General features: G+C 32.2%; 1 protein-coding gene across 1 annotated transcript; it reads left to right on the top strand.

Moving 5' to 3' along the window:
* Window positions 1-8,220: 8,220 nt before the first annotated feature.
* Window positions 8,221-12,394, top strand: LOC145803060 (sugar transport protein 10-like). The gene is made up of 4 exons (XM_082896413.1): window positions 8,221-8,353; window positions 9,180-9,502; window positions 10,206-10,835; window positions 11,545-12,394. The coding sequence occupies exons 1-4, from the start codon at window positions 8,221-8,223 to the stop codon at window positions 12,004-12,006; spliced, it is 1,548 nt and encodes a 515-aa protein (XP_082752539.1). The 3' UTR covers window positions 12,007-12,394.
* Window positions 12,395-12,671: the final 277 nt, after the last annotated feature.

Raw genomic sequence — 12,671 nt, 5'->3', positions numbered from 1 at the left:
CACATCCAGTACTTTTGGCATGTTTTACAGTCCGCTCGAACGGGGTAACTCGCGCTCGAGCGGAGTATTTTGTTTGCCTGTACGCTCGAGCGGGACCTCTGTTTTCTGAAAATTCTGAAAAATGTTTTTAAAGTGCATCTTTGCATCCTCATTTTATTCTAGGCATTCTTAGGCCCAGTTTAAGGCATCTTAATAAGGATATTGATGTAGAACCACACCAAGTCAAGATAGGGATTAAGTTATTATTTTCCTAACTGTGTAGCTTAGTGTGTGTTCACTCTGTAATTGTGTAGGTTGGCAACCGAGGACGCGTACTAGCTGCTTATAGCCCAGAACTCTGTGAGTAACAATGTTGTAAAGATATGTTCGAAAATGAATATTTTCTGAATGATCAACTGAACTGTTTCCTGAACTGTTTACTGTTAACTGAATGAATGTTTGTTCTCTATTCTGAACTGTATTGTGGCATTCTTAGCAACTACTGTTATTGTTACTGTTACTGCTACTGTTACAGAGATCTCTGTCAGTTCCTATCTTGGAACTTCTGTTTACTGTTACGATGGCCATCATTGACTGTTCGGTCTTTCAAGACCTACTGTTTACTGTACTGTTCTGCTATTGGATGTACCACAAATGACTGTTATGACTGAATAACTGATATACTGAATCAATCGACTGTTTTCTATACTGAAAGGACATTCATTCTTAACCTCTTTATGCATTATGTTATTTACTGGGTTTTAACTCACTGTTTATATATATATATATATATATATATGTAGGTGTTCAGGCACCAGACCGGAGTTAGGAGCGTGGGTTAGACTCCCTTTTGTCCAAGCCAACCACTGTGCCTCATTGCGAGGTTTCGAGCCTGTCAAGCTAGGGCTTTTGGGGTGTTTTAGTTTTTTCCCTTCTTGGTTATGTTCTGTATAGACTGAGGGTATGTTTGGTTTGTGTTTGAGAGATGTGTTTTAGAGATAAAAAGTACGAAAAGTTGTTTGGTTTGGTTTTTTTCAAAAGATGTTTTGGAAAATTATTTTAAGAGAGAGTTTTGGAAAAAGTGATTGATTTGATGTGTGTGAGAGAGAGATTTGTTTAGAAAACTTGTTTGGTTTACAAGTTTTGAGAAATTTTTTTAGAAAAATTTGTTTGGTTTGATTACTTTTAAAAACTTATTTGTAGAGAAAATTTCCCAAAAACTTTTCAGAAATACAAACCAAACGAACCCTGAATGTTTTTGTACAGTACTGTTTTAAATAGGGATTAAGTTCCTGTCCTGAATGATTGTATATATTGTACATACTATTTTGGTATTGATTGTATATGTGTATATGATATGAAAAGTCTTTTTGCATACAGACTGTCACAGCTCATTGGACATCTTTTAATTACTGTTTTGGCTTCTGCCAACCCCTGTACTCTGTATTACTATATTACTGTTAAGTAGGCCTTCGGTAATCTCGGATTACTAGCCGGTTACGGTACTAAACCCATAGGGGCGGGTTTGGGTCGTGACAGTGACATTGAGTCCAAACTGTAGTAAGCCCCAATGAACAAAATGAGATTTCTCCTGGGACGTTCGGGGACGTTTACACAGATCCACTAACCAAAGGGTTAGCAAAAGAGTTAGTTGAGATTTCATCGAGGGGAATGGGATTTAAGCTTATTAAATAAGAGTTACCACAACGGCAACCTAACCTAATTGATTGGAGATCCCAAGATCTAGGTTCAAAGGGACAACCGAGTTGTAAATGACTCAGAAGGATCACTGGGGAGTCTAACTCCTACCCATTTCTATGATGAAATAGTGATGTCTGCAGCGTTTTAGGTTAAGTAAAACTTTTAATGATTCTTATATCTAGGTTAACCTAGTGAAATATAGCAGGATACTCTTCATAAGAATCACCTATGGAGTGTGAACTGGGCCGGTTCTATGAGATTTGTGAAAGGCTACAATTCTCTAGAACACTCATGAAAGACCAGGTTATTCAGGGCCAAAATGAACACAATAGTGAGAACTAAACTGTGTATGGGAATATACTGTGTGAGTTCTATTGTCTTGGTTTACACAAACGGTTGAACAGTTCAAGACATCATGTTCACTGGTTAGCTAGTAAATCCGATAGTGTCTCACAAGGGAAGGTTCAAAGCCAAAAGCTACCTATCCTTTGCAGAATATTTCCTATATCTGTACTCTCTGTAATTAGATCATGTTGTTGCATTTTCTTTCCGTCAAATTCCTTTCATGTGGGGGATTGTTGGAAAAATGGTTTAATATAGGCATATTTTTGAGCCCAAATTTGAGTGGGCTCCAAACGTCTTTTGGGGTGGGTCCGAAGAGGTGAAGTGTTCCTTGCCGCGTGGCAAGTCACACGGTGAAGACGAAATGTCAAAACCATTTATGAGTGAATGGGAAGTTGACATCGTTTTCGGGTCTAACATTAATTTTTTCGATAAAATTCATTTGAATTTTTTCAATAAAAATTATTGTGGGAATTTAATTTAATTCTAAATTCAAATTTTGGGTTCCTGAGTGGTTTCCTAAATTTTGTAATTATGATAATTTAATTTAATTCTAAATTCAGATTTTAGATTCCTAAATGGTTTCCTAAAGTTTGTACCTCTTCATTTATTTATTAAACTATTCTAATAGTTTAATATATATATATATATATATATATATATTTCAAATGGTTTAAATAATATAGGTCCAACAGTTACTTTAACTGTTCTCCAACGGATCACTTTTCAAATTGGTTGAAAATTTGTTCTTACCAACGGTACTTTTTTTCAAACTTTTTGAAAAAGAGTTCAAGCAACGGTTCAAATTTATTGTGCACTTTTTCACTACTTTTTGGAACCTGTTCGGGGCAGAGTTTTTTGCCTATATATATAGCCTTAAATCCAGCAATCTGGGGACTCCGAAATTCAGTCTGATTATTGTCTTTTTGCTGTCCTAAATTCTGTATTTTTTGCATTATTCTTCATATTAGTTTTAGTATAAATTTCAGAGAGTTAGAACACAGGTTTGGTTTGTCGAACAAATTGTTTGGAGTACTACTACAATTTGTGAAGATCATTGTATGCTGGGAGATAGATGCCATTCAACCGTAAGTACCGTAGCGGGGTGAATCTGTCTTAAGGACAGAGTGTCACACACTCAACTTGGTCTTTGAATTATTAATTCGGTTCTACAAAATAAATACTGTAAGTTTTATTTTATTTTGTTTGAATTGTTTCAAATTATTTTATTTACACAGAAGATTATTTCAACATATATATTGATTCAATTCTCTATTTTTTTTTTATTCAATCAAACATATATATATATAGATATATTACATAAATGACCAAACCTACCACAAAAATCTGTTAAACAACTCACCCACCTTTTGTCCTCATCTTTCTCCTGCTCCTCTTCTTCTTCTTTTTTCTGATCGAAACCCATATTGCAACCAACTGCCCCAAACCTAGATTGTGCCCCAACATTGTTTCCATTACTGCCTACCACCACTCTCAAAACCAAAGATCTAGAATTAGGGTTTGGAAAGAAGAAGAAGAAGAAGAAGAAGAAGGAGAGAAGAAAAGCAGACGGCAAATGATGGAGGAGAGGGAGTGGAAGAAAAAGAAGAAGAAGGATAAAATGCAGAGGTAGAGGATAGAAAACGACAGACGATTGAAAGGAGAAGAGAAAGAAGATGCCCCAATGGCGTCGGCGAGGAGGAGCTTTTCTCTCGTTTTGATCTGACGAGAGAGAACAAAAACGAAAAACAAATTTAAAAAAAAAAAAAAAAAGTTGAATATGGTGGTGAAATGGTTAACAATCACGGGTATTTTTGTCTTTTCGCACTTAAATAAAAGGGTAATATGGTCATTTTGTATAGAAAAGTAACGTTGTTTGTGCAACATTGACGGTTTAGGGAAATCTTGACATTGTTAGGTAAAGTAGGAGAGGTTACTATAATTATTCAAACTACAAAAGAGGTCTCTGTATTTATCAAAAATCTTAAAGGAGATAAATGTAGTTTACCCAATAAAGAGGGAGAGAGAGGCGTACAGGAGCCTCCTGCAACCAACAAAAGAAAAAATGAAAGGAAAAGAAAGGGAAAAGAAAGAAAGGATGAGGAAAGAGGGAGATAGGCGCAGCCCACGTGATTCCCTTCCCAAAAATAAATGGGTTTTTCAAAAAAAAAAAATTTTTTTTTTGTAATAATACCTTCAAGTTTTATAATATAAATTATAAAATGATATAATTTTTCTTATCACAAAATATAATATTTTTGTACATCACAAAACATAATATTTTGCTTACTATGAAATATGCACTCATTTCATTCACTATAAAATATATAATTTTTTCATCATATGGTACCCACAATAAATTCAACTTTCAAATATTTATTATAATTTCATATAATAAATAATAATAACTTACCAATCACATAATTAAAATGGACTAAATAATTAAACATAAATTATAAACAAATTCAAATTAAATTGAATCTAAATTATGGGTTTCACCCATAAGTTAAACATGGTCAAATTATATACCAAAATAAACCCAATTAATTTATCTAAAATCATGATCCAAACACCCAAAACTCAATTTCAAATTTTGCTATACACTAGACCGAATATCAATCAGTCCGTGAATTTTCATAAAATAAATATTCATCAATAAATTCTGAAATTTTTACCCAACGTGTTAGACTCGTATGTGAACAACATATACAAATTTCATAATTTTTTGAGATTGGAAACTATTTTTAAAAAATAAAAAATAGAATTATTTTCGCACATAATTTACACAGCAGTCAAATTAAAAAATTTGCTCAATTAAATTATGCACTGACTATTTTTTTAAAAAAAATTCTAGCTCATCACATTTTTGAAGTTAAAAATTAATTTGTTAAAAAAATTATAAAAAAAATCATAATTTTCTGATGATTTTATCTTTTTTGGAAGTGAAAATAAATTTTAAAAAATAACCTTTTAGTATTTGTTTTTGTCAAAATATATTTTTTTTAAATAAAAAATAAAATAAAAACATGTTTCCAAAATGAAACCAAGCATAATAGTGCAAATTTATAGTGGCAAATTCTACAATATATGATGAAATATATGAATTCATTTATTAAAATCCTAAAATGTCATCACTTTAATTTATAATTACAAAAATGTTATTATCATATCATTTTCTATAATTATTTCATGTTATTATAGATTATTTATTATGGTGATCGTTGCACTTGGTGATTGTTAGGGTCGTAACAATGCATTCTTGGATTATAATTTATCAATTTAATATAATTAATCTCCTACCTATGAAAAAAAATTCGTCTTCTATAAATATTTTGATTAGAAATCTTATCAAGTTGGGCTTGTGATTGGGCCAGTTCAATTTTGCATTTTGGACCACAATGGGACTGACGATATAAGTAATAGTGTAAAATTAAAATAATCGAATAATTCTAATCACATTATTTCATCACATTTGCTTTTAAAAGTAAATAATACATATAATTTTAAAAATATATCATTATGTTAGTAAAATTTTTATTAGGCTTTAATTAACAGAGTCTGAACATAAATTTCACTAAACAATTAATCAACAATTAAATGATCGCCAAGAAAAATAAAAAGAGGGAGAGAAAAGATATGTGATCAAATTGAAAACAACTACGAAAACAAAATTGTAATGCCTTGAGTACAAGATAATTACAATTTTAGAGAAGCAAATTTACTTTACAACTATTCCTCCTCCCAAAATTAAAGTTGCTATCACAACTATAATTCATAACTACTCCTAAATCCTAATGACAAAAGATGTCTTGATATTTGTTGACGATACATTTGTCTCCTCCTTCAGCCTATTTATAGGCTTACATGCAGACGGTTTCGATCGAAGGCAGTTTCTTCAAGAGCCACATTCCATTGGGAAGTTCACATTGGCACTCATATGCCTCACGTTGCCATTTCTCCTTCTATAATGTCATGACCCATTAGATGCTTTGAATCATATTTACCAATAATAATAATAATAATAATGTGGTCATAGTTATTTTTAAAAAGATAATTTACGACTTGAATTGACAGATTATAATCGGCAATCTACAATTAATAAGATTAGATTTGACCATAATCGATAGAAAAATATTTTATGATGCATATGGGGAAGTATTTTGCAAATAATGTCACGTGGCCAAAATAGTCGGAAATATCGACTAATGTGCTACGTGGATGAGTCATGTTGACCAAGGTGATCACGGCATTGTCGAGATGTTCTACGGTACTACGGGAATCCCGAGATATTCAGATAAGGGACAGGAGTTCTATAACGGAAGAGGCTTTCAGTTTGGATAAGGATAAGGCCCATAAGAAGTTTATCCCTATCTAGCCAAGATTCCAAGATAAGCATTAAGTTTGGGTCCAATGAAGTGGGGCTTCTAGGGGATCAGGTCATTACTGGTTATAAAAGTAAGGCACTTTCGTAGATCTGAGGTAACTTCTTTCGTGTGAGTTTGAGTATTATTTTTGCTATCTATAAGAGACAAAGTTTGCAACTTGATCGTCGGAGTGCTCTCAGCCGGTGCTCTCCAGCTGAGTTTCCCGTTTGGTAGTGTGGTTGGAAATTGACACCCACAATGCAAAAACATTCATTTTTTAAAAATAAATATGACAAAATCATGTGGAATTTATTTTTTAAGTGACTTTTTTGTTAATTTTTTCTAAAAAAATTAAGATTTTTAGATTGTACTCGACTAGACAATGGAGGAAAGTAAAAAATAAACCAATAAATAAATAAATAAATAAAAACATATAAATTCTTATACACTAGATGGACCGAAAAAGTATAAATTTTTAATACATTTAAAAAAAAAAAATCATTGAACATAAAAAAAAATTCTAAAAAAATGTGATTCTTTTAATTAAATGTCAAACGAAGCGTAAGGTCATCGGCATTAAATTTTTTTTTTGTAAAGAATAATATATACAACAATGCTATAGACCACTAAATTTTTACCACTAACACCACCATTAATGATGTGGCAAGTAAAAAAAAAAACAAAAAATAAAATAAAAACTAAGACACAAAACACATGTGGCAGTGAATAGGACCCACTGTTATATTCCTAATGCAACCACTAATTAGTGGTCTGCATCATTTTTCTAATATATACACTTGAGACAAAAGAAGAAGAACGATAATTATCCTTGTTTTGGGCCAAAAATGCTTGTCATAAGAACTAGAGACAAACTGATTCATAATTTTATCTAAAAAAATAAGGGGAAATATCAAATTAGTGTACTTTTACAAAAAAATATGTATAAATTAATGAAAAATTTTATACATATTTTAATTATTGTGTATTTTTTTTTCCCTCTTACGCCATTGTGATTATTCCAAAAAAAAAAATACAATCACTCTATTTGGTTTTGATTTTCAAAATTTACTTTTCAGAAAATTTTATTTTTTTATTTTTCGTATTTTTTTTTTGTTTTCACTGAATTTTTTTTACTATTTTAAGCATTTTTTAATTTTTAGATACACCTAACATAAATATACTTAAAAATATTTTAAAGAATCACTAAATACCAAAACTATAAAAAAAAAAACCAAAATTCAATATATTTTTCATATTTTTATATATTTATTAATTTTTTAAAATATTTTTTCACAAATTTTTTACTTTTTAGATATATCTAAATAAAATGTATCTAAAAAAAAAAAAAAATTACTTAAAATTGTAAAAATATTCACTAAAAACAAAAAAAAAATAAAAAAAACTTAACTTCTAAAAAATTAAATTCAGAAAATTAAAACCAAATACATTAAATATTATGTCGCTTTAATAACCTAACTTAACGGTCGATCGTAGAACAGAGATATGGTCAAACAATTTATACAGCGAGCCCGCGTCATATGCTTACAGTAACATCATGTATCCATCTTTCATGGATAACAATTCTTTAATCTCACGGAAAATTATGTCACTTCCTTTCTATTTTTAACCTTCATTCCCAACACATTACACGAATTTATCGGATCTAACACCTATATGTAAAGCATCCATTCACACACATATTCACTCAAGGAAGAAGAGCAAAAAAAAAAATAAAGAGTTTCTTACTAAGAGACCTTTTGTTTCTTTGTATGTATGTATATTAACTAAGAAGAAAGAAAAGAAAAGAAAAGAAAATTTTGGGTTTGGTGGAAATATGGCAGGGGGAGGAGTGGTGAGTCATGGAGGTTCAGGGGAGTATGAGGGTCGGGTCACCGGCTTTGTGGTGATAACCTGTTTGGTTGCAGCCACAGGCGGTCTCATCTTCGGTTATGACATTGGTATTTCAGGTTTGTTTCTGCCCCTTTCCATCTTCTCTTTCTTTTCTGTTCTTAGAGCTTGCTTTGCATTTAATCATCCATTCAGTAATGTTATAGAGATTGAAAAAGTTGTACATATATGGATAACATAAATTTTAAATGTGATTCATATAACATTAAGTTTTGTAGCATATAATTTTCTAACTTTTTGAACTAATTCTTTAGACGAATTAAATTGTTTCTTGTTTCTTAAGTTAAAGAAAAGGAAATAGTTAATTTTACAAAAAAATTCATACAAAATCTTTCACTAAAAACATGAAGAGGTGGCATTTTCGTAATTAACAGTTGTCTTGTTGGTTCTCTATTTTGAAGTGATAGGCCTAAGATGTGAGTACATGATTTTGTATAAATTTTTAGTTTTAGTTCTTTTTTTTTTTTTGGGTATAAAAACATTTCTAATCATAACATAAACTTACATCAAATTAAAATTTATATAAAAATCATGCAAAAACCCCTTCTCTTCTTCACTCACTCTTACATAAAATTAAGTTTGCCATTGTTGAAGATTTTATTCAAATTTATGCTCGAATATGAATTTGTCAATTGAAGTGTTTTGTATCAAATTAAATATTTACTCAAATTTGAGTAAAAGCTATAATTGACCTAAGTCACTCTCGAAGAAAATGGTCTTTAATGATGATAATTAAAAAAGTACTATTCTTATAGAAAATTTGTACAACGAACACCACACAAGAATGATATAATAACAGCATCACTTTTATAAATAAAACTCATCTCCATAAACATTTTAATTCAAATTAAAAGGTCACATTGAACAATTTTATATTTGATGCAGGAGGAGTAACATCCATGGATCAGTTCTTGCAGAAGTTTTTTCCAGATGTATATGAGAAGGAGAAGAACGCAATTGCTGGGAATCAGTACTGCAAATTCAACAGCCATTTGTTGACACTGTTCACATCGTCGCTTTATCTAGCGGCGTTGATCGCTTCCTTCTTTGCTGCTGCAACAACGAGGGCGTTCGGAAGGAAAATCTCTATGGTTGTTGGAGGTACCATTTTCCTAATTGGCGCCATCCTAAATGGCGCTGCTCAAAACGTCCTAATGCTTATCATTGGTCGTTTGTTGCTTGGTGTTGGCATTGGATATGCTAATCAGGTAAAACATACCCCCCCAAAAAAAAATTTCCAATAGTTCTATTTGCACATAAACTCATTACATAATCGAATACAACTGATTCTGTTATCGATATCATTTATAAGAATTTCTTTTATGTTATTTCACAAAAAGACATTAGCAAGAGTTATAAAACTATGCTGTATTTTAAAGGAGCCAAAGTAGTTTTGAACTTAATTTTTAAAAATATTATGATTGATCTACTATAAAACTATATTGTATTTTTAAAATACGACTTTAATAATTACTTATATATGTGAAATGGAACACTACATATATCTAAAAATTAGTCGAGATGAAACTTTGAATAACCTCGTGAGAGAAAAAAAATAAAAGTAAATAAATAAATTTTAACAAGAAAGAAACATTACAACTACGAAGCGCCTTTCTCTCTTTGATTACTAAGGGAGCTATCGTACAAAATTTTCATATAAAATACTGTCACCTTTTTTGTGGTTCTTTCATTTCTAATAAAAAATGTCATCATTATTTTCGTAATTTCAAAATTTTTCATTCACATCATTTTAGATATGTTTTACAATTCAAAATGATTTTATCAGTTTAAAAGCAAAACACTTATTAAGAAAACTATATATATATATATATTTTAAATGTCACCTCCACATGATTCTTGTAAACATTTTGAAAAAAAAATTCCGTGAACATATCATTTTCATTAACGCAGTCTGTACCGGTTTACCTGGCCGAAATGGCACCGGCCAAGATCAGAGGAGCCCTCAACATCGGCTTCCAAATGGCGACAACGATCGGAATTTCCGCCGCAAACCTAGTTAACTATGGCACCGGCCAAATGAAGGGCGATTACGGGTGGCGAATCTCCCTTGGTCTCGCTGCTGTCCCCGCCATTATTATGACAGTTGGTGCCATCTTCCTACCCGACACCCCCAACTCCCTGATCGAGCGCGGCCAGACCCACCAGGCCCGTGAAATGTTACAAAAAATCCGAGGAGTCGATGACGTCAATGCCGAGTTCCAAGACCTCATCGATGCGAGCGAGGCCTCAAGGCAAATAGAGCATCCGTGGCGGAACATTATGGAGCTCAAATACAGGCCTCACCTTGTCATCGTCTGTTTCATTCCCTTCTTTCAACAGCTCACCGGCATTAATGTCATCATGTTCTATGCACCTGTGCTTTTCAAGACTCTAGGGTTTGGAGACAATGCTTCATTGATGAGTGCTGTGATTACTGGCCTTGTTAATGTGGTTGCTACTTTGGTCTCAGTGTTCACTGTTGATAAGTTTGGGAGACGGTTTTTGTTCTTGCAAGGTGGCATTCAAATGATCATTTGCCAGGTAACTCTATCTAGTTTTGTTTTCATAATCTGTTTTCTGAAAACAGGAATGCTAGGACCTAGAGAAAACATCGTATGATTAAGATTCATTTCAAGTGTGAACCAAACTATACAAGAGTTCAATCTGGACTGCACATCATTTTTTTTAGGCTAAAACTCTAGGTAACTTTTTTGGGTTATTGGTTTTTCAGTTCTGAAAATTACTAAAAACTAATTTAGTGAAAAGAATAACAAAAATTTCAAAAAACACTCGCCCGCGCTCTACTTTTCTATTTTTGACTGATGTAGCAGGAAGAGTTTGCCAAGATGTCTTGGTAAGCAAGCAAGCAAGTGCCAATAATTGTTATATACTACAAAAAAAATTATCCAAAATATTACTTAGAAATGAAATGTAGACAAAATTCATTCTAACTATGAACCATAACATACTAATTTTAAATCTACACACTACACCTTACTTTCTTGGTAAAAGTCCAAACAAAAAAACTTTCCAGAATTAAAATACGTGGACAAAATTCATTTCAGTTCTACTACGAAAATAGAACCAGACACATAATACACATTAACAGACAAGATTTCACAAGGTTAGCTGGATCACTTCCGAGAAATCTTATCCATCCATCTACAGTCTATGTCTGATTCTATAACTAGTTTCATTTTGGTATGACCCACAAGACAGCACACTAACTTAGTGAAATTTCACTATATAGATTGCAGTGGGATGCATTGTTGGGTCCGTGTTTGGAGTAAAGGGAGAAGGAACCTTCTCCAAAGGCATGGGCGACATCGCATTGACATTTATTTGCTTATACGTAGCTGCCTTCGCATGGTCTTGGGGTCCATTGGGTTGGTTGGTGCCCAGTGAAATCTTCCCGTTGGAGATCCGATCTGCAGGACAATCGATCAATGTCTCCGTCAACATGTTCTTCACTTTCATCATTGGCCAAGCCTTTCTCTCCATGCTCTGCCAAATGAAATTTGGACTCTTCTTCTTCTTCGCTGGATTCGTGCTCATAATGACACTTTTTGTCTACTTTTTGTTGCCAGAGACAAAGAATGTGCCAATCGAAGAGATGAATAGAGTGTGGAAGGCACATTGGTTCTGGGGGAAGTACATCCCGGACGATGCCGTTGGTGTTCATGCGTCCACCAGCTACATCAAAAGTGTATGACTCTCATTCTGAGTCTTAAGTATATATATATATACTTAAATAAAATGCATTTGCAATTTAATGTCTAAATTTTTGGACGGTTTGATGGATGATGAAGATGAGTTGGATTTGAAAATCATTGAGCAGTTATTTATTGGATGTGGAGTTTTAAATTAACAAAATTATTGTTTTGATTTTTTTTACTTTGATCGGCAAAGAGAAATTTTATTGATGAAATCAAATAAAAGTACAACGTACGACAAGTATCATGAAGAGCACTGCAGAAAAAGGACTTGGCTGGCTGTAGATGTAATTTGCAGGCATTGTCTAACGTTCTGTTGTAAAAGAGAATAGAGGTAGAAGGACAATGTATGCAATAAATTTGTGATGATTTAAATACGGCCTTTTGTTCAGGTAGATACATAGTTTTGGAACTTTGTTCATTAATGAAGATTTCAACTTTATGTGTGCATATTCTCTGGTGTGATAGTTCTCACTGTTATTTATTTATTTATTTATTTTTCCCTCCTTTCTAAGATCAATAAAAACTAAAATGTTTACACCCAATCTATCTACTTATAGAAGTACTGGAAAGAGAATTTGCCCAAAAAAGCCCAGAAACTGACATAAAACAGAGTGAACCAATGTCCTTTTCATTAAAGGAAACCACATCAGAAAAGTTTTTT

This window comes from Camellia sinensis, chromosome 11, assembly GCF_055761805.1.
Source record: "Camellia sinensis isolate YWXY chromosome 11, ASM5576180v1, whole genome shotgun sequence".
Lineage (NCBI taxonomy): Eukaryota > Viridiplantae > Streptophyta > Magnoliopsida > Ericales > Theaceae > Camellia > Camellia sinensis.
This window is presented reverse-complemented; position numbering and strand designations above follow the sequence as displayed.

Excerpts from the sequence above, each read along its gene's own strand:
- LOC145803060 (XM_082896413.1), top strand. The coding sequence starts at position 8,221 with ATGGCAGGGGGAGGAGTGGTGAGTCATGGAGGTTCAGGGGAGTATGAG. Across the intron at positions 8,354-9,179 it reads TTATGACATTGGTATTTCAG|GAGGAGTAACATCCATGGAT; the intron begins GTTTGTTTCTGC and ends TATTTGATGCAG. Across the intron at positions 10,836-11,544 it reads TTCAAATGATCATTTGCCAG|ATTGCAGTGGGATGCATTGT; the intron begins GTAACTCTATCT and ends TTCACTATATAG.